Raw genomic sequence first — 27,548 nt, forward strand, 5'->3', positions numbered from 1 at the left:
AATTTAAATTTATTCAAGGTTTTAATTTTAGTAAAATAATTAGTATAAATAAAATTTATAATAATTAGATTATTCAAAATTAAATTCCGAGAAAAACTTAAATTACGAATTTCAAAATTAATTAAAATCGTTTCCGAACTGAAAATTTAAAATTAAATTCAAAGCGCATCAATCGGATCAAGACGAGGCCATGGGCTTGCGCCCATGTCCCGTCGAGTGCACGAGGCAGCAATGCCCCTCGAATGATCGCATGGCAATGCATGAGCAGGCCACACGCGTACGCAGCCAGGCCATCCACGCATGCGCCCAGCCTGCTTGCTCGACGCGTTCTGGTATGCTCGCTGGGCGAGGCAGCGCGCGCTGTGGCGCAGCATCCCTCGTTGCCCACGCGCGCCTGCTCGCTCCTTGTGCCTTGCCTCATCTCCCATCGCCCATGGCTCGCAGCACACACGCCCAGGCAGCCTACTGCCTTGCGCGCATGCCACGCCCGGTTCTCGCTACATTCGTACCGCATGGGAGACGAGCTCCCTTGCTCGTCGTCGCATGCCCGCACTATACAACACCCCTTAAGGGTAACACGTAGCGTCCATTGCTTTGTGCGTGCAACATTCATGAGCGAATTATATAAAAATTAAAACTTTTTAATTCAAATTTATAGACAAATTAATAAATCATATTAATTTCATAAATTTAGGGTGAAAATCGAAAATTTATTATTCAATTAATTTCAGATTATCATAGATTCAAATCTAGGTCATAAAAATTTAAAATTTATCAAAACTTAACAATTTTTATGGTGGTTTTTAATCATGGATACCTAATTAAATTGTCAATTAATTATGAAAATCAAATCAAATTCTAAATTATTCGAATTTCAACAAATTAATTACAATTACAAATTAGGTTGTATAATTAACAATCTTGCGCGAGGAAGTGCGCGTTGTGGCGCAGCTCGCTTGCTGCCCACACGCGACTGCCATGCCTTGCCTTCGCCCATGCCCATTCATCCATAGCTCGTGGCACACGACACAAGGCAGGGCTGCTGCCTTGTGCTCGTGCACCATGCCCTTGCTCATTGCATTCGTGCCGCACGGGCGACGAGCTCCCTTGCTCGTCGTCGCATGCCCGCACTATACAACACCCCTTAAGGGTAACACGAAGCGTCCATTGCTTTGTGCGTGCAAGTTATATGAACGAATCGCATAAAAATTTAAAATTTTTATTTAAAATTAATGACAAATTAATAAATAATATTAATTTCATAATTTTAGGGCGAAAAATCGAAAATTTATTATTCAATTGATTTCCGATTATCATGGATTCAAGCCTAGGTCATAAAATTTAAAATTTATCATAAATTTACAATTTTTATGGTGGTTTTTAATCATAAGTTTCTAATTAAATTATAATTAATTATGAAAATCAAATTAATTCTAAATTATTCTAATTTTCAACAAATTAATCATAATTACAAATTAGATTGCATAATTAACAAGGCTAGGCATTCAAACTTGTTAAACATATACAGTAGGTCAATCAAAAATTCAAGATTTAACAACAAGAAGTGCAAATATTTAATTTAACATCTTAAAAATTACAAATTTTGCGTTCGAAAAACTAAAACCTTCGAAAAGTCATAGTTAGGCTTCGAATTTGGGAATTCTGGGTTCGGCATCAAATCTTTGATTTTAGTCAAAATTTTAAAACGCCGTTTACATGTGAAATACACTATAAAATTATACGATTCCGACATTATTGAAAAGTCATAGTTAGGCTTCGAACATATAATTAAATAATCGCACGAATTTGCAATTAATTACCAAAAATTGAAAATTTCGAATTAATCACCCCTTTAATTCATTGCAAATTTATAAAATTTAACCATATTAACTAATTATTATGGAATTAATTAGAGGCTCGTGATACCACTGTTAGGTTATGATACATATAATTGAATATAAATCATGCGGAAAAACCATAAAGCCAGGAATCCAAATTAATTGCCACATAACAATTAGCATAATTTAGGACACATACACTTTGTAGCGTGCCCTCCCTAGCTGCGCCCGAACCGAACAAGAACAAGCCTAGGACTCCAAATGTCGTCCCTCCGTAGATAGTCCACAACACGTTCGGATCCGCCTTAGATTTAATTAACTAGAATTGCACCTAAGGTTCTATGAATATTCTCGAATATTATGGCAAATATTATACTTAGTTTTAATCCTTAAAACTAGATGTATGATTGAAAATTATGTTGTCATAAATTTGTGAATGCCATCACATATTTATACAGTAGGAATATGGAATTGGAATTTTACTAGGACTCAAGAATTCTAACTCTATTAGAATTAGAGTTCCCTTAAACTAGTAATTCAGAAAATTAATCTAGTCCTAATCGCTTAAGGATTCGATGCATGCACAAACTCCAACACGCACACGAGCACGGCCCACATGCGAGCAGGCCATGCCCGCACGCGCGCAAAGCCCATCGTTGGCAGCCCACACGAGCTCGCTTCCTCGCAGCCCATGCGCTGCCTCGCAGCCTTGTTGCTCGCAGCCTTGGTCGCAGCCTTGGCGCGCTGGGCCTGGCCTTGCGCTGGGCCTGGCGTGCCTTTGGCTGCTTGTGTCGCGCGCTGGGCTTGATGGACGTGGGCCTGGCTTTATGTTGAGCCTTCGTCTAGCAAGCTCGTCCGATGCTTATTTCGTACACGTGCTTCCGATTAAATTTCCGATTCCGGAATTCATTTCCGATTCGAACAATATTTAACATTTCCGATTCCGGAATTAATTTCCGTTTCGAACAAATATTTAATATTTCCGATTCCGGAATTATTTTCCGATTCCTATAATATTTCCGATTCTGACAATATTTCCGTTTCCGGCAATATTTCCGATTCCGGCAATATTTCCATTTCCGATAATATTTTCCGATACGTACCATGTTTCCGTTTGCGGCAACATCTATGACTTGGATAATATTTATATTTCCGATACGATCCATATTTCCGTTTCCGGCAATATCATCGTTTTCGGAATATCCATAATTTGCCTTTTGACGATTTCAGCTCCCACTGGAACCGAGATCCGTCGATTCTGAATATCCATAAATGGAGTATTTAATTCCATCTTGATCCGTTCACGTACTATTTGTGTGACCCTACGGGTTCAGTCAAGAGTAAGCTGTGGATTAATATTATTAATTCCACTTGAACTGAAGCGACCTCTAGCTAGGCATACAGTTCACTTGATCTCACTAAATTATTAATTTGTATAATTAATACTGAACCGCATTTATTAGACTTAGCATTAAATGCATACTTGGACCAAGGGCATTATTTCCTTCAGTTTTGAATCACCGTTGTTAGAAAGGTTAATTTTTTCTGTTTCCTCAATTATGGGCGTCTTGTTTTCATGATTTTCAATAGCTTTTAGAATTTCAAGGTCAGTATCTTGTGAAGCAAGGTTTTTTGGATTAGGATTGTGTTTTGAATTAGAACTCGAAGAGTAAGCAGAAATTAAAGTGTTATTGAAATCAGCAATAATTACATCGACTGTTTTGACTTGAAGCTCGGCCTTTAGAGGCTCTTGATTGATGCAAGATTCTAGTCCTAGACTCTTAGACTCGTTGCTAGACTCTAAAATTGAAAGACAGACTCTGGACTTGAACAAAGACACTAATCGTAAAGATAGTTCTCGGGGTATTCCCAAACATCCACGCCATCGTCATAATTATCATAGGCGGGGCTACATGCACAGATCTTCAAGACTTGATCCTAGACTTGGTCCCACGTGCTGTAGGGAAATGCAGTGAAGCAGCCTTTGCATGAAGTATTGAGCCCTAAGAGGAACATTCTCACCATTTTCCCCTCTGGCAGCCCAGGCTTGATTGTACGAGCAGAGATTTCCCACCTGTGGTGGTATTCTTGGATGCACTCATCTTTTTCCTAGCGTAAAGCCGACTTTTGCTTGATGGAAGTGTCACGGATGCTCGAGCCTTTAAGGGTAAGGCAGGCAGGGCCGTCCAATACTTCCTCGAACCAAGGCTCTCAGAATAGTAGATCGAAGTTGGCAGGCACATCGATGACTAGAAATTCAGCACTGTTGTAGTAGGTGTCTAAGGAAAAGACCAAATCGAGGACTCCCAGGATTTTGTATGTGACACCTTGGAGTTTGACGGTCTGCTGGGCAGTCAACATGAGATCGTAATCGGAGAAGGCCAAAGCCTTCAAGGTGGCGAGGGGGCAGATGTTTTCTCGAATGTTGGTGGTTACCCTTGGTTCGGGGATCACCCAGTTTTGAGCACTTGGAAGGAGACGGCAGAAGCTTGGAACCATTAGCTCGTAACCTAGCTTATATATCGTAGAGATTAAGTTGCATGGAAATTCCTCTCATTCACCTTCACAGTCATAGGAGATGGCTTGCACCGAGGGAGTTTGTTTGGCTCCAGGAGGTAGGGGCAAGGTCTTGTTGTCGACCATATTCTGGATCAAATGCTTGAGCTTAAAGCAATCTTCAATGTCATGGCCCTTACCTTGATGGTATTTGCAATGGGCTGTAGGATCCCAGCTCTTGGATCTTTTGTCAACTAGAGGGTCGAGTGTAGGGCCGAGTGGTGTGATGACCTGTTTTCGACCAGCTGATCGAATGCCTCACTGTAAGAAATTCCGAGGTTTGTAAAGACCCTTTGTGGTCTGCCCTGAAAGTTGCGCTGATTGGTGCTGTTCTTGAAATTGTTCGGCTTTGGACCTTGAGGAGCGTCTAGGGCGTTGACCTCGTGGACCTTGTGTGTTGCTTCAGCTTTCTTACCCTTCCACTTTTCAGCTTGTGGAGCCGGGACTGTTGGTGCTTTCATCAGGTCGTCCTCTATATAGACCCCAATGTCATAGGTTCTCTTGAAGCTTTCCAAGCCTAGGTACTTCATGTGAGTATTGTATTTCGGAAGAAATCCCGCAATAAAAATCTTGACCAATTCTCTCTCGGAGGGCCGGGTCACCATTTGGGATGCCATTTCTCTCCACCCGTTAAGGTAATTAGTGAAGCCTTCCTGACGTCCTTGCCTGAGAACCTGTAGCTCCCTTAGAGTAGTTTGAAGTTGAATATTGGGCTGATACTGCTCCATGAATGCTCGAGCGACCGCTTCCCATGTACTGGTTTGATGTTCTTTGAGTGAGTAATACCACTTCTGGAAGACAGGTTCTAGGGACATAGGGAATACCACATGATATAGCTCGAGTTCGACCCCCTTAATGGCCATTGTAGCTCTGAAGTTCTTGAGGTGATATTTAGGATTGTCAGTCGACTTGAATTTTGGAATGTCATTGGCGGAGAATTTGTCTGGCAGATTCTCCTTCCCCTTGAGGTTGTCCTCCATTGAGGTGTCAAAATAGTTCTCTTGATTGGTGACCTTATTGACCAGACTCTCGATCTTCTTGGTTAAGTCATCGGTGGGTGTGGCCTGTTCCACAATACCCAGTCGGTTGCTTATGCTCTCCACATTGGTGGTGAGGCTGGCGACAACTGCTATGAGTTGGGTGAGTTGATCGGGGGCAAACATTTGGTGATTCTTGAAAGGGACTGGGAGTTTGATTTGTAGGAGATGAACTGGTTGCTCGTTCGATGCCGGCTATGAGTGAGGCTAGGGCTGATGGAGTTCTTTTCAATCTCTCTCCTCTTCGGCGAACCCACAGGATCCTTGGACTCACTACTAGAATTCGCAGTTTTAACGACAACCTATTAACGACGAAATGAATTTTTTGTCGTTAATAATCTATTTGCACTATGTTACTACGACAAGCCCCATTGTTCGAAGTAATTGGTTAAAACTAAGAATAACAAATTTAATGAGTCTGTCGTTAATATGAACAAGTAAATAATTAAAAAAAAAAGGAAAAAACAAGTCGTCGTTAATATACTCCAGCACAGCGCGATTTATTTAGGTGAAGCGGCAAATAAATTTTTCACTTAATTCTCAGAGTCAATAACGCGCAATTTTCTGAAAATCTTTGAAACCCTTCCTTTCCTCAATTTTCTTCAATCATCTCCTTCCTAAAACCTAACCCTAAACTCACGATTCATATTCAATTGGAAAATAAATAAATTTGAAGAACAAAAAGCCAGACAGAGGAGGAACGATATCAAGGATTGAAGCTGCTATAGTTGGAGTTTGTTAGAAAATCTACGAAATTGAAGATTTAATCCTCCGAATCGGTATGTTTCGAAATTAGTTTTGGGCGTTTTTTATGGTTTGTTGATGTTCATATGTTGATTTCTTTTTTATGGTTTGTTGATGTTCATATGTTCAAATATGTACTTGATTTAGATTTTGTTACCAAATAGGAGGCCTATGTGCTGTTAATTTCAGACCTCATGCTTTGAATTTCATAGTAATAAATGCAGTATTCAGTTGGCAATGGAAGTTCCCCTCAATTCTCCCCTGTTTTGGTCAACTGTATTATGACTTCTGGTTTGCCTTCAAGCGCATATGGGTATATATTCTTGATATGTTATATTGTAAATATTGCTTTCTTGCTTGTTGGAGATTATAGTAATTGATAATACATTCAGACAAATTTTACAAGAAGTTCAATCCCAGCAAGGTCAATTTGCGGTATGCTCTGTAATCTGTATATAACAAAATTAAATTATGCATTTTTCCAAAGGTTTCAATATATACAATGTCCTGGAAACTCCATCATGAATGGACTTTCATATACGAGTCAGAACCTGCTTCTTGACAGAATGGTTACTCTCTGAGTCATGTGTGGCATTGGTTTCTTTCTCCCAAGGCTTGTGCTATGTTAGGAAATTTTTATTTGTTGTTCTTTTTTGAGTCTATTTCTAGGATAAGCTTCCTGGTATGCGTACTCTTTTCTGTTTTTGGGCAATTTGTTAAGATTCAGAGTGGTTGTTAATTTGTTTTTATATTTTTTTATATTTCTATTCTTGACTTGTGGTTAGTTTTGATTGCTAAATATTTGTTGATGTCTGACAAGTATGACTGGACCCGATACTGTAGAATAAACATCCTAGATATAATCTTTGTATAAGCTTAAAATTGAGTTTAACCTGACTCATAATCCAGTTTAACCTTCTGTCCTCTGTGATCCTATATTTAAAATTGCAAGAAAACAGAACAAAAATATTAAAATGAATAATAAATAAATTCCAGGATTAAACAGATCCTTGACTGAATTAACAAGTTCTGCCTATATTCTGATCTTAATAAATAAATTCCAGGATTAAACTGATCCTTGATCTTAATTAACAAGTTCTGCCTATATTCTGAATTAACAAGTTCTGCCTATATTCTGAATTAACAAGTTCTGCATATATTCTGACATTTCTGATCTTAATGTCTAAAACCTGATATGAAGCTAGCCATAGTGATAAGAAACCTCTGCAACAACCCGATACATCTAAAAATCTAATACACCCTTCAGTTAGGTTTGATTCCCATCCAAAGTTTGAAAAAATATAGTATTGTCGTATTCCCATCCTAAGAATTAGGCTTGTATGCGTATAATATTTTTCATAAAGTTTTATATACTTTTAAGTGTATTAGGTCTTCCTTGGTTGACTTATATGACCAAGAAATCTAGTCGAGTCAGCATCATTGACTCAATATACTATGTGTGCGAAATTTTATGCTAGCCTGCATTTGCTGAAAATTGTCGTATTAGGTGTTGGATTATTGTACCTCTTACATTTATCATGATCGTGGACCGGTTTTTTTAAAATAACATATTCTTATCTTTGTTGATTCTCTAGGTAATTTTTTTCTGCCATTTTATTATTATACTTGGTGAAAATGACTCTCTGTAAGGATTGGATTTCCATTAAAGATTACATTGGTGATCCAACATATGCCGAGGGAGTTAATAATTTTTTAGACTATGCTTTTCAAAAGTTGAAAACTGAGACAATTCGTTGTCCTTGTACCAAATGTATGAATGGAGAATCCGGTGATCGTGAGAAAGTAAGGGAACATCTACTTGTTTTTGGAATAATCAAAAGATACACCTTCTGGTATCATCATGGGGAGGGGTTGGATGAGTCAGAAATCGTGTCTGACGAGGATCATGATGAGGGAGAAGACCATGATGAAATTTTTGATATTCTAAGGGATTTATATCCTGCGTTCAATGATGTTAGTCCCTCTGCTGATGTCAATGATGTCGAGGAGCCAAATGCCGACGTTAAAAGTTTTTATAACCTATTGAAGGATTCACAAGATCCGGTCTATGAAGGTGCTAAGAGTTCTACAATGTCTGCAATCTTGGAGCTTCTTCATATTAAGACTCTTGGTCGTTGGACCAATGAGTCTTTTAGCATGCTTCTCAAATTTTTGAAGAATCGGCTTTTACCTACAGGGTCAACTTTACCAGATTCTTACAAAGAGTCAAAAAAGATCATGAGAAACCTCGGACTTTCCTATGAAAAGATCGATGCATGTGTTAATGATTGCATGTTATATTGGAAGGAGAATGAGAAGCTAGATGCATGCAATATTTGCGGTGCATCGAGATGGAAAACAAACAAACACAGTGGGGAAGACAAGTGTAAGTCAAATGGTAAAAAAATACCTCACAAGATATTACGCTACTTCCCACTAAAACCGAGGCTTCAAAGATTATTCATGTGTTCAAAGACTGCTTCTTTGATGAGGTGGCATGATGGTAAAAAGAAGAAAGATGGTACGATGCGACATCCTGTTGATGGAGCCGCGTGGGAGTCATTTGACAAGGAGTTTCCCGAGTTTGCATCAGATCCTAGAAATGTTAGGTTGGGGCTTGCCAGTGATGGTTTCCAACCCTTTGCAAACTCGAAAACACCTTATAGTATTTGGCCTGTAGTACTTATGCCATATAACTTACCTCCAGATCTTTGTATGAAGCAGTCTAATATACTTCTTTCGATGCTTATTCCTGGTCCTAAAGGACCCGGTGATGCAATTGACATATATTTGCAACCATTGATCGAGGAATTAAAAGATCTATGGGACACTGGTGTCGAGACCTTCGATGCAGCAACTCAACATCATTTTAATTTACGTGCAGCACTGATGTGGACAATTAATGATTTTCCAGCATATGCCATGTTGTCAGGATGGAGTACTAAGGGTTATTTGGCATGCCCTCGTTGCCTTAAGGATACACGATCAATGAGACTATCTCATGGGGGCAAAGAATGCTACATGGAGCATAGATGTTATTTGCCAAAGAACCATAGATGGCGGAAGGATAAGGATTCATTTGACGGAAAAGTTGAGCATGGTCTACCTCCTGAACCTTGTTCAATTGATGAAATTCTTCGTCAACTCGAGGATCTCGAGAACATTGTTTTGTCCAAGGATCCACATGTGAAGACAAAAATAAATCATGAGCTTAGGGGTGATAATTGGAATAAGAAAAGTATTTTCTTTGAGCTTCCATACTGGAGGAAACATTTGTCACGGCACAATTTAGATGTGATGCATATTGAGAAAAATATATGTGATAGTGTTCTTGGGACAATTATGAACATCAAAGGGGAAGACTAAAGACACTATAAAATCACGTCATGACTTGGAAGCTATGGGGATAAGGCCCACATTGCACCCAGTCAAAGAAGGGGACAAATATAAGATGCCTCCAGCACCGTTTACTTTTTCTCCTGCCGAGAAGCAAAGATTTTGTAATTTTTTGAAAGAGTTAAAAGTACCTGACGGTTTTTCATCGAATATATCTTACTGTGTCAACACTAAGGAAGGAAAAATTTCAGGTTTAAAGAGCCATGATTGCCATGTAATACTCGAACATCTTCTTCCTTTGGCAATACGTGGTCTACTCACTCCACTTGTACGCGAAGCACTGATTGAGCTATCAAGGTACTTTACCTTATTATGTGCTAAAGTACTTAAAGTGAGTGAATTGAAGCAACTAGAGACCCAAATTCCTATCACTCTCTGCAAATTAGAGAAGGTTTTTCCTCCCTCGTTCTTTGATGTAATGATGCATTTGCCAATTCATTTAGCCGATGAAGCTATGATCGGAGGTCCTGTTCAGTTCAGATGGATGTATCCTATTGAACAATATATGTATAAGCTTAAATCTTATGTACGAAATAGGGCTCATCCAGAAGCTTCAATTGCGGAGGGCTATTTAGCAGATGAGTGTATGACCCTTTGCTCAAGGTATATGCATAATATAGAAACAAGATTTAATCGCCAGGAACGAAATTATGAAAATGCAAACGGCAGTGATGAAGCCTTGGATATTTTCATCCATTCTGGTAGAGGTTTAGGAGCTCCAACTGTTATAAGTGTTCCCAGGCGTGAAATGGATCAAGCTCACGATTACATTTTGAAGAACTGCGACGAGGTTCAACCTTTCCTACAGTAAGAGTCTAAGAGTAAATATCTTTTCTTCATATTCACAAAAATTTTCTTTATATATTTATATGCTTTTTTGCTTACAGAGAGTATTCTGAAACTCATCCAATAGATGATTCTGGGATCACCGAAGAGGAATGGAGCGAGAATTTTAGAAAATGGTTTAAGGATGAAGTAAGGAATATATTTTAATACTTCGTATTTGATTTCCATACAAGTGAATTTTTTTTATTAATTACTTTTTTTCATTATTTAATTTGGTTATGTTATTGGGGTTTCCATTTTTAGTCTGACATTTCACTCTTTGATTTGTTTTTCTTTTACTTGATTCCAGGATTCCTTTACTAATGAAAATATGGAGGCCTACAAGGAGCATGTTTTGGACCATATGAAGGAGTTGTGGAGAAAATGGAGGTCAGACTTGTTAAGGTATAAAATCATTCATAAGAAACTCACCTTAAAAGCTGCATACAACGCTTCTCCACCTGATGGGCTTAATAAGAGTGAGTGGCAGTGGCTTATTAAGGAGATTTTTTCAAAGCGAGAATTTAAGGTAAAATCACTTAACTATAATCCCTTTTCCTTTATAATGTGTTCCGAAATTTAATTTTTTCGAATTTCAGGAAAGAAGTGCCAGGAACTCTAATAATCGGGCTCAGTATCTTAAAGAGTTAATGCCTCGAACTGGGAGCAAGCCTTTTAGGCAAGTCATTTGGGATGATTTGGTGAGAAAGAATGATTATTAATACCTAATTTCATAGGTTCAGGAAGTTTGGAATTAAATTCACATGACAACTGATTATTTTCTTTGTTATGTAAGGGAGGAAATAATGGGAAGAAGCCGAGTTTGGTTGATGTATTCTACTCCACTCGAAAGAAAGGAACTCAACTTCCAAATGCGGAGACAACGCAAAAATATGTATGTCTGTTGAATGCTTTATTTTTGTTGGCCCGTTTTTTTTAGTTAATGTTAATGATCTTGTTTTTGCTATGTTATAGGAAGAACTTCGGGAAACAATGGCAAAGGATCCATCACTTTCTCAAGTCGAGGTAAATACTCTTCATCTGTCATTTCTCATCCATTCAGTTTTGAGTTTGAGAATTTTATAAGATCATCCTGCAAAAAATACTGAAATGATAAGTAGTTAGTATAGTGTTATCTTCAAGTGATATGATTATTTGCCACTGTATAGTATTTGTTTGTTAGGAATCATCAATATTTAATTCAATTGTCACTACAAGATATTGTTCTATGTGTTGGTGTATATTCTGGTAACTTATTGAAGACCTCAAATAACTACATGAATATTGATTATGTAATACTGGTAACTATTCATAGAGTTTAGTCTTTCATGTTTGGTTCTGCTCTCACCTAGCTCCGTCAGAGTGGTTTTGTGTTTATAAGGATATTCTACACAGTTGATCGTTTGTCCCTCGCCCTTGCCCTTTAACTCTATACCGAGGCAAAGTAATTCAGGTTGTTTGTGTTCTTTTAGCTCATTCAAGGTCAGCTCATTCAAGGTCAGCTCTAAATTGGAATTCCAATTTCTTTGTTTATTGTATGGCAAAGTAATTGAGAGTTTGTATTGGTGGGACAGTTCAGATGAGTGATTTGCATCTTATCTTTCTGCTGGGAATTAGAGGGGAAAACATTATAATATTATTCCATGTATTGCAAATGATACACCTTTTTGTACATGAGACTTGTTGACTGGACATAATTATTTAAGGATTCCTGAAATCATTATCATCCTGAAATTCTCCATTGTTAATATTGATGTTTTCGTTGATTTATCTACATGTAGTAGTAACTTTTGATCTACATAGGAAGCACTACCTCTTGTTTCAGTTGTATGTGAAATTGTGAACTGTAATTTTAATAATAGTTGCATGCTGGGTTCTAGATGAAAACTAATGTAGGTTGAAATTTATTCTGTCTCTATGTGGCCATTATGTTCATAGCCGCCCGTGAACTTTTAGTAGCTAAGAATTCCATATTTTAGTTTCTGTAGTTGCGGGTTAATAACATAACACAGATTTTCAGAGAGAAAAAGGACTTGCTATTACATTACAAAGAAGTTAATTATTGCCATGATTGATCTACATGTTTCTGATTTTGGCTGGTTTTGCTAGGATCATAATAGAGAAATGATTGACGTATTTCTTGGTGTCTTGTGTTGTGGTTGATATTCAATATAATGATACTCCTCAAGATTTTTTTTAGCATAACAAACAGGACGTTTAGTTTTGCTTCGTCTCCTAAAGACTATCTGTCTGTGTCAAAAACTTGACCATATCCCAGTCTCTTTTTCATGTCCTGGATATTCATACATTTTTTGGTTTTGGTCTAACTCAACTCTGGTGGATGTGGAACATATGAAAATGAACTGGTCTGATTAAACGACGACTTTAGGTTTTAATAGTGATGTTTATTGTTTAACCGTTGCCTAGCTCTTCATCACCCAAGTTTTGTTTGTGTGATCATTCATGGACTTGTTTGTCTTGCATTTTTGTGTTCATTAGATTGTGAGTTGTTTCTTTGTCTTCGTCACCCTCGCTTTCTTCTTTCAGTCTGTCCCGCTTTGTTGAACCAACGATTCTCACTGCTTAGTTGGGGTGCAATTCTGAATGGCATTACCAACTCTTACTAGGCCTACTACTCTCCTCTAATTCTCTTTTGGTGTTTGTGTATGGTACGTTTAGGCAGTTTTAGCGAGTGACTAGTCTGAGTTTTTCTGTACTAAATAATTTCAGGGTCTTTGCTTACCTTATCTGGGCAGGGTATTTCCTTGAATGGTGCATCCTTTAGTACTACCTTTTCAATTGTGATCAGGCCTTATTATCTACTTCTTGTCTCGAAATACCAATAATAGATCTTCATGTGCAAATGTATTCTTCATGTACTAATGTAATTTCTTTGTGTTCTGCTAGGTAGTACAACAAGTTTTTAAATCAAAATCTCGAGATCGGGTTGTAGGTTTTGGAGGAGGAATAAAGCTTAAAGATGTAAGGGGACCACAACCCAGTAGAGTAGAGCTTCAAACTAAATTGAATGCTGCCAACAAACATAATGAAGTTCTTGCAAATCGCGTGGAGGAAGTACAAGCCGAGAACAATGAAATGAAGGAACGTGTTAGCTTGGTTGAGTCTAGAATGAAAATGTTTCAAGATGCATTGGTGTCGCAACTTAATGTTACTATTCCAACTTCACAATCAGGATCAGAAATGCAAGAATAGGTCGAAGCTGCTACACATCAGTTTTAGATATTTGGTGCAAATTTTCTTACTTTTTTTAAGAACAATGAATCATTGAGATTTAATTCTTAGTATGGACCAAGTTATATATTTGACGTTATTAGTTTGTTTTGACTCACATTGAATTTGTTTATTATAAATCTTTTGTAATTGATTACGTTAATTAATATAAATTTAGTGTAATATTCTATATACTTTTTATGGTTTTGAATGAATGGCAGGTTATATATATTTTTCATATTTACGACAAACTATATTTATTTTAGTCACATTAACGACGAAATATTTTGTCGTTGTTGGACGATAATTAAAATTATTGTGTCAATTTGATTCTCTTTTTACGTCAACTATGTTGGTCGTTATTTGCTCTTTGTTTGACGTCATTGAATACGTAATAACGACGAACAACCTTTTTGTCGTTAATAAATAACGACGAACAACCTTTTTGTCGTTAATAAATAACGACGAACAACCTTTTTGTCGTTAATAAATAACGACGAACAATAATTTCGTCGTGTAAAATTCACGACGAACGTTGACGTTAATACTAATAACGTCGGAAGCTATTACGACAAAAATCACGACGAACTTTGTTCGTCGTTAAAAGTTTTAACGACGAATTTTTCAACTTATAACGACGAAAAAGTTTGTCGTTAAAATCCCCTTTTCTAGTAGTGACTCCTAGTTAGGACACACCACATGATTTAGAACTTTAGAACTTGGACTTCCCGACAGATGATATGATATGCATGCAATGAATGAGACCTAGACTTGACTCTAAGTGCCACTCCGAAGATTCGGGATTTTAGATTTTGTACTTGTATTCGGGGTTTGCAACCCGTTGGAAGTGTTTGAGAGGAGCCTTCATTCTTTTGTGGAAGTTGACTCCTTGTGCTAGAACTTGGAATATCGAAAAAGAATATTTCGACCTATTGGAAAATGAACTATTTTAGGGGAATTTCAACCCATCGAGAATTTGGAAATTGAACTTGTATTAGGAATTGAATTTTGTATTATTTCAAGGGAATTTCAACTAGTCAATATTTTAGGGGAATTTCAACCCGTCAATATTTAAGGGGAATTTCAATCCGATTGGATCTAGAATATTTCAGGGGAGTTTCAACCCGATTGAAAGGGAATTGATTTCGTATTATTTCAAGGGAATTTCAACCCGTCAATATTTAGGGGGATTTCAACCCATTGGATTTCGAGTATTTCAAAGGAATTTGAACCCGCTAGATCTCGAAGTATTTTAGGGGAGTTTCAACCCGTTGGATTTTGAATATTTAGCGGAGTTTCAACCCGTTGGACAATTTGGAACTTGTATTATTTCAGGGGATTTTCAACCTGTTGGAAGTATTTGGAAATGGGGTTTGTATTATTTCAGGGGATTTTCAACCCGTTGGAAGTATTTTGAATTTTGTTCTTGGGAGCAATGGAAAGCAAGAATTTTTTGTAGCTTGAAGATGAATTTGAAATTTGGATTTGATTCGAAGTTTGAACTTTGAAAAGACGCACTTTTGTATAGAATATGAGGCCTTGTGTTTTGAAAATTCCTGCATTACGCCACCATGGAATTGAGGCATTTGACTTGGAGCTTTGACTTTTGAAAAAAAAAAGGATTTGAATAGGAACTTGAAAGTTGAAAGTCCGGCATTATGCCGCCGTGGACTTGGAATTTTGAAGTGTTTGAAAACGAAATTGAAAGAGGAAAATTCGGCATTATGCCATCATGGATTTGAAATTGGAAACTTTGAGTATAGGACTTGAAGTTTGAAAGATAGAGTTGAAAAGTTGGCATTACGCCGATCACAAGTTTGGACATTTGAACTTGAGGCTTTGAGATTGGAATTGGCAACTTGAGTTTGAGGTTTTGAAGATTTGAATGTTTGAACTAGGAAGTCCGGCATGACGCCGTTGGACTTGAGTTTCGAATTTGGAATTTGAAATTTTGACTAGAAAATCCGGCATTATCACGTCGTTGGACTTGGACTTGAAAATTGAAACTCGAGGTTTGAATTGGAAAATCCGGCATTATGACGCCGTTGGATTTGAGTTTTGAACTTGGAAATTGAAGTTTTGACTAGAAAATCTGGCAATATGACGCCGTTGGATTGCATTTGAACTTGGAATTTTAAAATTTGGACTGGAAAATCCGGCATTATGACGCCGTTGGATTGATATTTGAATTTGGCATTTGTGCGTGAGGCGTGTTTGAGGGTTTTGAATCAAATGGAGTGGCACTCCTAAAAGACCTTAAATCGGCAATTTTAGATGCATGAGGTTTGAATGATGCTCCTGGGGGTTTGGTTTCCTAGTTGGAGGCTAATTGGTTTTGGCAAAGCTAGAACTCGAGGTTAGCCATTCACGCGTGCAAAGACGCCCACACAATGCACAAGTAGCACGTTGTCACACTAATCATGAATATGAATGCGACATGCAAAGTTCTCAACCTAAGGTCTGTAACAGCCCGCTCTTTTGAGCTGTTAATAAAGAACACTTAACCCTTAATAATCACAATTAACTCTTAATACGCAGCGGAATAATTAACCTTAATCTTAAATAAGCTCGATCTTGGACCTGTGGGTTATGAGCCCACAAAATAACCTTAAATAACTCGAATGAATAATCCTTGAATAAATAATAAACCTTAACTCACAATCACACTTACAACATTTCGTAAACTAATCTCACAAATAAATACAACCTTAATATATAACACATAATTTGAATCCCTGAAATACAATCAAGCTCCATTTGAATCCCACCTGAGCTTCGACACAACCTGCTTACAAAGAGAAGACATAGAAAAAACAAAATTCCAAAATGAGTGGAAAAGTCGTAACCTTACTTCAGCCCGTAAAACGTTTTATTTCCAAAACCATTTGATCAAAAGAGTTTTCAAAACACAACGTGGCAATTGTTCGGAAATAGACTTTTGTTGTATTTGGAAACGTATAACTGGCATTGATCATTCCCTTCACAAATCAGTGGCAAGAGCAGGCTTTGGACACAACATAACTTATCATAGAACATAAATTATCACACAGATTCGACCGTTCTGGTCTTAGCTTTAATTTCAGTATCTTTCCTCCGCTTGTAACTTGCCCTCTTTTCCATATCCGTTCATAATCCAATGCCAGCAAAACAAATAAGAGTCATATGTTTAGTTTACAATATCATTTCAAAATCTATTTCAACACACAAATTATTTCCGAACAATTCCACAAATAATTTTACAATATCAATCAAATTAAACAATCATCCAATATAAATGCAATTCATGATATTCATGGCCATGGATATATGATCATGTAAAATAAAGAACAAATTTCAAACACACACGGGCACAAAGAAATTTTGCTGAACATAAAAGTTACCTTAAATGCTGATCATTTCCTTATTAACTCAAAAATAACAATCATATTTATTTCATCCATAATCCTCGATCACCATTCTCTAACTTGAACCTCGTGAATAATTCTCCAATAAATGACAAAATGAGAACAACAATAGTTATAGTGGTAGTTCGTTGAATAGCAGCACGAAAACAGTGCAGAAGGCATATCTCTTAGCTCGGGAGTCGGAATTGAATGATTTTTGCGCCTAAATTGGACAACTCGAAAATATCTATATCTTTAATGAAGAAACTATGGGTCAAATCTGATTGTAAGTGTGAAATAATGGACGAGCATAAGCTCGATGATAAACTCAGGCAATAGAGGAGAGAAATAAATTGTGGGCGTTAACGGAATTCTTGAGGAAATTCATGAAAGTGAACTTGGATGGTTATTGCTGCTTGTCCATCAAGCAAAGAAATAGAAAAGGAGCAATTCTTGAGAAATTACAAAGGCCCCCTTAAATTTCCCCAAAATCTTAATAATAAAAAGGAAACTAAAATATGATGAATTAGGCACTTGTAAAACTTTGTCCTTGACAATATGCCACGTATTACATGAGTTGGAGGAAGGAGAGCTAAGTTGACTCATCAAAGAATAATTTGTATATATATAAGGAGATCATAAATCTCAAAGATAGTTAATATTAAACTAATCTCTAAAGAAATTTTTTTAAAAAATCAATTAAAAAAAACATATACTTCCTCCGTCTTTTAATACTCGCAACGTTTGGACTTTTGCCACTATTCATATAATCTACATTAACTATTCGTAGTGTTTTTTGTATAAGATAAAACATAGTCATGTGGGATCTTGTTAGATTCGTCTCAATGTGTATTTTCAAAATATCAACTTTTTATAATTTTTGCATAAAGAGAATTTAAGATATAAATGATCAAAGTTGTGCATTGGCATGCGTGAAACTAACAAACGTTGCGAGTATTAAAAGACGGAGGAAGTATATGAGTAATTATGGTAATAATTATATGAACATTTATTTAAGAATTTATTAATAAATAGCCTTTAATTTAAAATTAAAGCACCTTAAAAATTGGGCTATTACAAGGTCGGTCTAAGTTTTGTATGATGCAAGTGGTCGGTTTGGGTGTCAAAAGGTACTTGACTAAGAGACGGATCCGGCGACAACTTGCACATCCGCCTAAGGGACGTGTGTGTCGGCAAACGACCTCCATACTTGACATCGGGAATGTCAAGTAAATGCCAAGTTTCGGTAGGCGCGGAAATGGTCACACACTTTGGTCGGGAACCGTATGGAGAATCACCATTTCGTTGCCCCCGGGGCTAGCCCGAATGTAGAACACATCCGTTTGGGCAAGGTAGAAATTCGTTTTGCACAAATATGGTTTTCGAAAAATGCATGAAATGCCTAGAAATTGAAAATTGAAATCGCACTTGAATATTGTATTTGAAAAGCTCGTTTTTCGACATTCGTTCTCGAGGTTTGGGAGCGTCCTTCAAGATTCAAAAATAGACTAACTCCCAACACGAAAACTTGAGCAAAAGTGGGCAACAGGCCACTGTGAGCCACTGTCCTGGATGCAGGCAGCGGCGTTTGGCGCAGGTGGCTGCGCCTGGCGCCAGTGCTGGCATCCAGTACTTAAGCAGATCAGTGGCTTGCTACTCGAGATCTGCTCGCTTTTTCAAAGTTGAAATTAGAAACTCATTTAAGCCGAAAATAGTTTAATTTTTCAAAATGTAGACTATTTCTCTAGATTTCAATATTTTTGACCCCTTTTCTTGTAATCTTTTCATTTTTTCCTTTTTTTGTTGTTGTTTTAGTCTAGGTTTTTGGGTTTTCCCTAATTTTCTCCATTCTTGATATTTACCCATCACGAGATTTTTTTTTAAAAGTTTTAATAATTGAGAAGGTGATATATTTTGTATAAGTTTATGGCTTATCATCAACTCGTCGATCAAAGCAATTTATTCTCATGTTGCGAAAATAGTTGTTCGTGTCAAGCTATCAATAGGACTTGCTAGTTGCTACCACACTTTCATAGAAATTTCAAGCCTACTGGCACAAACCCACTGATACATTCACAATCTCCCTCATTCAAGCCCACTTTCATTTCAAATTTCAAGCCCACCTGATAATTCTACTTCAATTCCCTGGAGATCACCAATTCAGAGACTTGTATTAATTAGTCCAAATAGTACGAAGTATTTGGTTAATGGCTGACTTTTGACAATTAATAATACTATTATCATATTTTAAGCGGAAGTATTAATGAAATAACATAATTTATTTAAGTGTCTAGATGATCATATACTAGATTTTAGCCCATACGATACACGGATTCTATTAAATTGTTAAGTTAAAATAAAACTCTTATATATTCCAACTGCTATGTTTTATATATTAGATTAGGTTATATTAGTTTTAGATTTTGGATTGAATTTCATTTTAGATTTTTTTAATTATTGAGTGTTTGATTTTGGATATATATATATATATATATATATATATATATATATATATATATATATATATATATATATATATATATATATATATATATATATATATATATAGGGTGAGAACCTCTCTTATGGTGAGAACTATAATCTTGACTGTTCATTATTTATATCTCGATCGTTAATTTTTTTATTTTAAAAACATTTCCTTTTTCTCTTCGTCCGACCCTCTGAATCAAGGTTGCAGTCTTGATCGTATTTCCTGGAAATCATGAAACTCACCGAATCCAGAAATCACATGTGATTGCCTGGGTATGTTTGCAATCAAAACACCAATTGCCTGCTAATTAATTCGCCAAGCAATCAAACCTCATAATTGCCTGGGGTATGCGATTCATAGTTCTTGGCTGGTGTTCGATTAATTAGTGACTAATATAATAATTAAATCAATTTAAGTTTGAGAATAGAGGAGGGAGACAGAGGCAACTACAAATCCGTTATGAGAGATGAGAGAGGGAGGAGAGAGAAAGAAGATGATGGGTTTTCATGTGCTAGTTTATATTGATTTTTTTTTGACGGGTTCATGTGCTAGTTTAGTGATCGGTAAGAGCAAATTGTTTACAGTATAGAACTTATGTTTGAAGCTTGAGGTTCGGTTGTAGATCCTAGTGCTGATCGGATTACACTTCGTATGTATATTCTTTGAGATATAACTTTTTTTTTTTTTTTTTGACGGGGAAGAACAATTTCATTAATAATCAGCCATACGGCATCTACAATAATAAAATAGATCTGCATACCACAGATTCAAAGAAAATACATAACTGTTACAATCAAAACAATTACTATTCTGCATTCTAAAGCACATCCCGTACTCCACCGCTTCTAGCTTAACGCGAGCAGTGATTTTCGATGTTTTCGCATCTTTCCAAGTAGAGCCCTTCGCAATATGCGCACGAACTGTTCTGATTGACGAGTTGATGATAAACCCTAAACCTGTATGAATCCAAATCTCCTTCCCAATTATTGAAACCCTAAAAACCCTAAAAAAATTCTCATCCATGGATGAGAATCAAGAACCTAGAAAACTCTAGGAAAAACCCAAATAAATTGGGAACAACCCAAGAATAAATTGGGAACAAAACAACGGAAAAAACAAAACAAGACAATACATAAAGAGAAAACAATGAAAAAACAAGAAATAAGGGTCGGAAGTAGTCTGATTTCCGAAGAAATTAGACTATTTCCGGCCTAAACGACAAAGAAAATTAAAACCCTAAAAGATGAGAGAGAAGAGAGAAAAAGGGGAGAGAGAGGAGATAGAACTTAATTTAGAGTTTAAATTGAATATGCATATGTTTTGAACTATATATGCATAGTTTTATAACTGAATATGCATATTTTTGGAACTACATGTGCATATTATTTGTCTCAATATAATATGCGTGTTTTTTTAAGCGTTTCAGAAAATTAAAATTCATATTCACATTGTTTTTTTTTTTTGCAAATTTATCTTAAAAAATATGCACATATACTTTGAAAACTACGCACATATAGTTCGAATAATATGCACAGAGGTTCTCACCATAAGAGTAGTTCTCATCCTAAGACGGTTCTCACAGGAACCTCACCCATATATGTATGTATGTATATATATATATATATTTTTCTATATATATATATATATATTTTTCTATATATATATATTTCTTGAGGGAAAAAGTAGGCAGAGATTATTATTGAAAATCCAAGTCCGCCAAAGTGATGATACTTTGCGGAAAAGAGTTCATACAAATTAATTCAATACTATCCCTGGTATCCCATCTTGCCACTAGATGAGCTACTGTATTCCCTGCTCTTCTAATGTGAGAAATAATAAAAGCATCAAAAAGCAAAGCAATATTGCCTATATCATCAAAAATAAGAAATAAGGGAGAAAGACCCTTTATTTTTGTGCTTACTGTCCTCGTCACACAGACTGCATCCCTTTCCAACCATACTCTCTTGTACCCAAATCGCCTTGCTAGCATTGCCCCATACCTTGCTGCCAAGGCTTCTGCTACATCAGCCATCGTGCCCCCATGCACCCTCTTCGTCGTCGTGAGGATCACCTTGCCCGTATCTTCACGCATCACAACACCAACACCCACGAATGAGGCTGCAATGTGTGCATCAACATCGACTTTAACCATGCCATTGGGTGGGCACGACCAAGCAGTAGCCGAGTGAGGCATGGACGAACACACGAAGCTTTGAACCTTTATAATGTACGTACTATGCTCTTCCACCATTCAAACAAAACCACCTGCCACAATAGTACAATTGAGCATTTCATCATCATGTACTCGCTTATTCCTGCAGTACCATATGGCCAGGCTATGGCCATAATACATCGAAGCTCGGCTCTAGACACCTTGTTGTTCAACCACAGGAGTCTCGCAGCAAAGGAGGAGCTAGGTGACTCATCTATTAGGCTGGCAAAAGAGCTACCCAACCAGGTCTCCTTAGCTACGGTGCACTGGAAGAGAACATGAATAATCGACTTGGGCTCCTGCCCACAGCATCCACACACATCATCTGCAGCTATGTGCCTCCTAAACAAAACCACCTTAACAGCCATGTTCCCTTTACAAGCTTTCAATAGGAAATGGCTAAGCTTAGGAGGACCACCCACCTTCCAAATCGTACTCCAAGTCTCCTTGGTTTCCTCGTTCATTCCATCTAACTCCGCACTTAGCCGACCCAAATACCCCGATTTTACCGAGTATTCACCGTCTTTCGAAGGCCACCAAAATAGTTTATCACAAGGTAACGAGCAAGAAAGGGGGAGCTGATAAATTATAGCACATACCTAGTCACAAAATAGCTGTTGCACTACGGATCTGTCCCATTCCCCACATATAGGATCGATCAAATTGCTAACCCGAAGCTCCGGGTCAATGACTTTACCAAGGCAAGGTAAAATAGGGGTGTTGCAGCTAGGTAGCAAATGGTCATGCCATACCATGATATTCTTCCCATTTCCCATTCTCCACCGAAGCCCATCTCGCAATAGGGATTTGGCACCCCACATGCTTTGCCACGAATAGCTCAGGTCATAGCCCCACGAAATTATATATGCGTAATATTAATAATTAATAAAAATATATACGTATCACCTAATTATTTATCTATGTGGCACTCGACTTTTTTAATTCAAAAATAATTTCGAAATCTTATTTTTCATTGGCCGAAACCAGTAAGTGTCCTACGTGGCGCTCTAATATTGGATTAATGTTTGATTTTGGATTGAATTTTATTTTAGATATGTGTTTGATTTTGGATGAATTTTATTCTAGATTTATTTTTTAATTATTAGAGTGTTTGATTTTGTATGGAGTTGTATATATTAGTAATTAATTAATTAAAATATCTACGTGGCACCTAACTAATTATCTATGTGGCACTCGATTTTTTTAATTCAAAATAAATTAGAAATCTTATTTTTTATTGGCCGAAACCATTAGATTTCCTACATGGCGCTCTAATAATTCAGGTGATTTTTTTTGAAATTTTAGTTGAACATGAGATTTACTGTAGACGCCTACATTTTACACTCGTCCTGTTTCGCAAAGTTCAATGATGAAATTATAACCCACTTGTCAACATCATAGTCTTGATTAAGCAACGAGCGACCCTTCAACTCACTGAACAGATCATCCGGAGCAAAACTGCCATTTTATACTAATTTCCAAAATAGTAACTGCTAAGCTTAGTAGATGCAATTATAAATACCAATCAAGATAGATTTTGTCTAATTCTGTTAGTGCACACCTGGTCTTTATCTATATCTTCTTATCTTATTCTCAGCATAGCCCATAACGGAATCTCTTATTGTGACTTTGGGGAAATAAGTGGGACTCTAGTATAATATTAAGGTTACTCTAGAGAATGTGAACCAAGAATCAGGATGAATCAGTCTGGGACCAGGGTCCTCTAAGCCCAAAAGGAGATCCAACAAATACATGCAAGTGGTAAGATTATGAGAACTGCAATATAATCTCCCTTGTATTGTAACATGCATATATTGTTTACTGCTTTCCTTACCACTATAAATATGTTCACATAATCTGACAAAATCATAACGCCTAATAAGATAATCTCTGGTTAGACAGTTCTGCTAGGTTCTGCAAATCAATTCAAAGCACTTATTCGACATATTATTTAGTTAATTTATATGTGCATTAAAATCATATTAGATTAGAAATGTAGTATAACACATGTAATACCCCGTATTTTAATTAATTATAAATATATTTAATTATATTATAAAGCATTTTATAGAATTTTTTAAATTAAAGTTGCATTTAAATATTTACTTAAATGTACTTTTATTAATTAAAAATAAAAATTATTTTTAATTGTAGAGAAAATAATTTTCAATTTAGTTGGGGAATTTAAATTGGGTTTTAAGAAAAGAAAATAAATTTTAAATTAATCTAGCCCGATCTAATTCCATGTTCAAGTCCGAATAATTTAACCAAGCCCAATTTACTTTAATGGGAGCCCAGAAGAGATAACCTAAGCCTAGCCCATGTGGGTTTTCTGAAACCTATAAATACAAACCCACTCCTCACAAATCCCCACCTTAAAAACCTAACTTTAATTTTCCCTCACTTTCTCTCTCCTCTCACCCGGTTCCCTCTCTCGATCTCGTTCTTCCTCTCCTCTTCTTGTCTGATTGTTGCACCACCGAAGCAAGAGCAACAACATCACCACCACTCGCTGCGTCGCTTGTTGTTTGGTCCTGCGCACCGCCGACCTCCCTCGCCCAGCAACTGCGTGCGTCGCCTGTATAAGCGCAATGACAACAACAACAACGCAATGATAGGCTGTCGTACACCTGTCAAAAATAAAATCCTAGCGAAACCTCCTAACAATGCAGTAGGGTAAGCAGGGTCGAATCCACAGAGAGATGGCTATTTAAATCTAGCTTTCAAGGTATGGCGAAACTAACAATGTCACGAAATTTAGGATTCAATGTTTAAACTAAAATAAATAGAAAAATAAACTAAAAGATCTAGGGCAACGGTTCACCATGTTCATAGTTCAGAATCAATCAAAACATCATCAACAACTCAAATATTCAAATTATCTAGAGCACAAGTTAATCCTACGGTCGGGTCTTAACACTCTCAATTCAACATATGCAGTACGATCGCTAACATAATCAGAATTGCTAGTTGTAGGTAAGCCTCTAAAATTCGATCTTTCGATTCTAAATCCTATTAGCATGATTTAATCAAACAATTGATCAGATTGCAAAGATTAACAATATAAACCTAATCAACTAGAAATATCAATGAATAATCAAACCATCAACAATAATAATAAAGATTCATAATATAAACATGTATTCCCAAACCCTAGAAAGCGAACTACTCAATCATGAAACGAACAATGAAAATCAAATCTAAGAATGAAAACATAATTAAAAGCAATAAATAAAATAAAAACGAAAATCAATAATACCTCAAAGAATTACATTGATGAAGTATGTAGAAAAAAACTAGGGTTCATGAAAAAGAGAAGAGAGAAAAAGAGGGTGAAAAAAGAATTCTAAGGGAACTAAAAAGCATTCGGAAAAATAAAAGCATAAGGGAAATAAAGCAATCCCTTGAAGTATTTATATGCTTCCTAAATTCTAAACAAAATAGGAATAAATAACAATTACATAAGCTAAGATTTAATTGGACGATCACGAAGACCAAAACACGCGCGGAATTCACTTGGGCGCAGAAACCAGCGGGCCCGCTGGTTGGTCGCTGGTTTTCGCGCCCAAGGAGGAGAGTTGGTCCTGCGTTTTGGGCCGTGGGCGAATCGGATAGTCGAGCCATCTTGTTTATGTCCTAACTCTTGTTCTACAATGCCTATAAGGACGTGCATGTGACCTGTCGTTGGAAAGCTCTTGAAGTCTACTTTCTAGCTCAATCAAAATCTTCTCATTCCGACATGTAGAACTTGAGATATCATCAAAAGAGTGAACGCTCGTCCGTTTTGTTGCTTAGAAAAATAGCGTTTAGCTTCGTTGTTGACTCAAAATTATCCCTAGAGACATGCAATGATCCTCGAGTCAACATTCCATCCGTCCATCATCCAAATCAACTCATAAAACTCCGAAAGCATCCAAATGACCGTAAAATCACCTGAAACATTAAGAAAACACAAACGGGGCGTAATAGAGTACGACAACGACAACTTATGCAAATGTGATCCTAAATGCAACTAAAATGATATAAATGCCTAATAATGCAACCTAAATGCGCCTAAAATACCCTATACAAATATGACTCATCAAATTCCCCCAAGCTAGACTGTTTCTTGTCCCCAAGCAACACTAAACAAAAGATAGGGAAATGAGACGCACATGACTTTCATAGAACCATGGTAAGACCAACCCAACTCTCGAGCAAACAATCAAACAGAGTTATTGAGACAGAAATATAGCTCGGATACAAATAGAACCACAAAGCATCATGATCCACAATTGAAACAACCAAGCTTAGCCACAAACTATTCTCAATCAAGCTAGTCCTCGCCGCATACCTTGTAGAATATAAATATATGATGCAACATGGGGTAAGATGACAATAGCAAGAAACGATTTTCATTCAATCACAAAACAAACATGCCGATCAAGAGGTCTTTATAATAAGCTTATAATGGGGCTAGGTGAAAAGGAAGGGTACGGTATAATTTGGGAAAAAGTGAGAGTAAGGTCCAACTTGGGGAGCAAATGTGAATTAAATGCGTCGGCGTGATAATACCGAAAATCCAACTCCATCGAACCATGGAACCCGAACAATCAACCAAGTTATAACCAAGGGGAAAAAAAACATAATATAATGTCAATGATCTTTCTTCATTCCCCTTTCCTTGCTTTCAAACTACATACAAAAACGAAAAATATATTTTTTTGATTTTCCTTTGACTTTTCTGCTTTTTTTTTTTCTATTTTTTTTCTTTTTTTTTTCTTTCTCTTTTTTTTCTATTTTTTTTAATGAAAATGAAACTAAAGAATGAAATCGAAAGTACATAAATAAATCTAATGCTAACTGTTACAAGTTTGGGTGCCAACAATAATATACACCATTTCCGAACCACAAATCCAAACATAGCCTCGAACCACGAACTATTGGCTTAGTGTGCCAATCAATCAACATCAATGAAACCATTACGAACACCGAAGCTCCCCCAAGCTAGACTCGGGACAAGTAACCAACAGGGCTAATAGGGCTCAATTTTGTGGAGTTAAAACAATAAACGGACAAGGCTACAACATGGGTATGAAAGGCAGGAACTAATGTTTCTAAATTCGTCTGAAGGCTTCCTAAGAGAATGGTCTCTGTCATACGCGGCATGCGTGAGTTGCAACTAAACTACTAATGAATCTCAAGCCAAAATCATACGATAACAAGTCACATCAATCACACAAACACATAGTAAGATGACCTACAAGATAATTGGCTAGCTATTCTTGACACGAGACCAACATATTACCGCATACTATTCAATTGGTTCACACAATGCCAAGCAGTTATCAATGTATAGCATGACCGATTGAATTTCAGAGTCATAACTAAGTTCAAAAGAAGCACAAGAGAGTCAAGTAAAGCCCGAACATAGTTTGAAAGTCAATTGCACAATGCAGGGTATAAAGACATATGAATGCAAAAAAAATGCAACTAAATTGAACAATAACACTAGGAAAGCAGTACATTTTTTTTCGTTGCACGTAAACTCCCACCCATAATGGATGGTACAAAGCGTACAACACCTAAGAAAGCAATAAAACTATACTAGAAAGCAATAAAGATAGATATCCCTCCCCCAAGCTAAACAAAACACAGTGCCCTCATTGTGAAAATAGCAACAATATAACTCAAACAAGGGAGAGAGATGGAAAGTGCTCACTCGTGATGAGCCTCGTCGGCCGAGTATGACTCGGTAGGACTGTCGACAGTAGAAGCGGTGTGGCCAGAAGCTTCAAACTGACGACGCAAGGAGCCAATCTCCATGGATGTGGTTGAATTTGGGTGAAAGCTAGT

The 27,548-nt window shown here is 36.8% G+C and overlaps 2 protein-coding genes and 1 long non-coding RNA gene across 3 annotated transcripts; 2 read left to right on the plus strand and 1 right to left on the minus strand.

The window, feature by feature from the left end:
* The first annotated feature begins 7,810 nt into the window (after nucleotides 1-7,810).
* On the plus strand, nucleotides 7,811-9,541 carry LOC130463293 (uncharacterized). The gene has a single exon (XM_056832382.1). The coding sequence runs from the start codon at nucleotides 7,811-7,813 to the stop codon at nucleotides 9,539-9,541; it is 1,731 nt and encodes a 576-aa protein (XP_056688360.1).
* A 1,105-nt stretch (nucleotides 9,542-10,646) lies between these two features.
* Nucleotides 10,647-13,624, plus strand: LOC130463294 (uncharacterized). Its single transcript, XM_056832383.1, has 5 exons — nucleotides 10,647-10,925; nucleotides 10,996-11,097; nucleotides 11,193-11,291; nucleotides 11,372-11,422; nucleotides 13,304-13,624. Exons 1-5 carry the CDS (start codon nucleotides 10,728-10,730, stop codon nucleotides 13,607-13,609), a joined length of 756 nt encoding a protein of 251 aa, XP_056688361.1. The 5' UTR covers nucleotides 10,647-10,727; the 3' UTR covers nucleotides 13,610-13,624.
* Nucleotides 13,625-16,201: 2,577 nt separating this feature from the next.
* On the minus strand, nucleotides 16,202-17,578 carry LOC110802084 (uncharacterized). The gene is made up of 2 exons (XR_002537068.2): nucleotides 17,008-17,578; nucleotides 16,202-16,412 (listed from the first exon to the last, which is right to left on the minus strand). It is a non-coding gene; the product is annotated as an uncharacterized lncRNA (long non-coding RNA).
* Nucleotides 17,579-27,548: the final 9,970 nt, after the last annotated feature.

The sequence above is a fragment of the Spinacia oleracea genome, chromosome 6, assembly GCF_020520425.1.
Source record: "Spinacia oleracea cultivar Varoflay chromosome 6, BTI_SOV_V1, whole genome shotgun sequence".
Taxonomy (NCBI): Eukaryota; Viridiplantae; Streptophyta; class Magnoliopsida; order Caryophyllales; family Amaranthaceae; genus Spinacia; species Spinacia oleracea.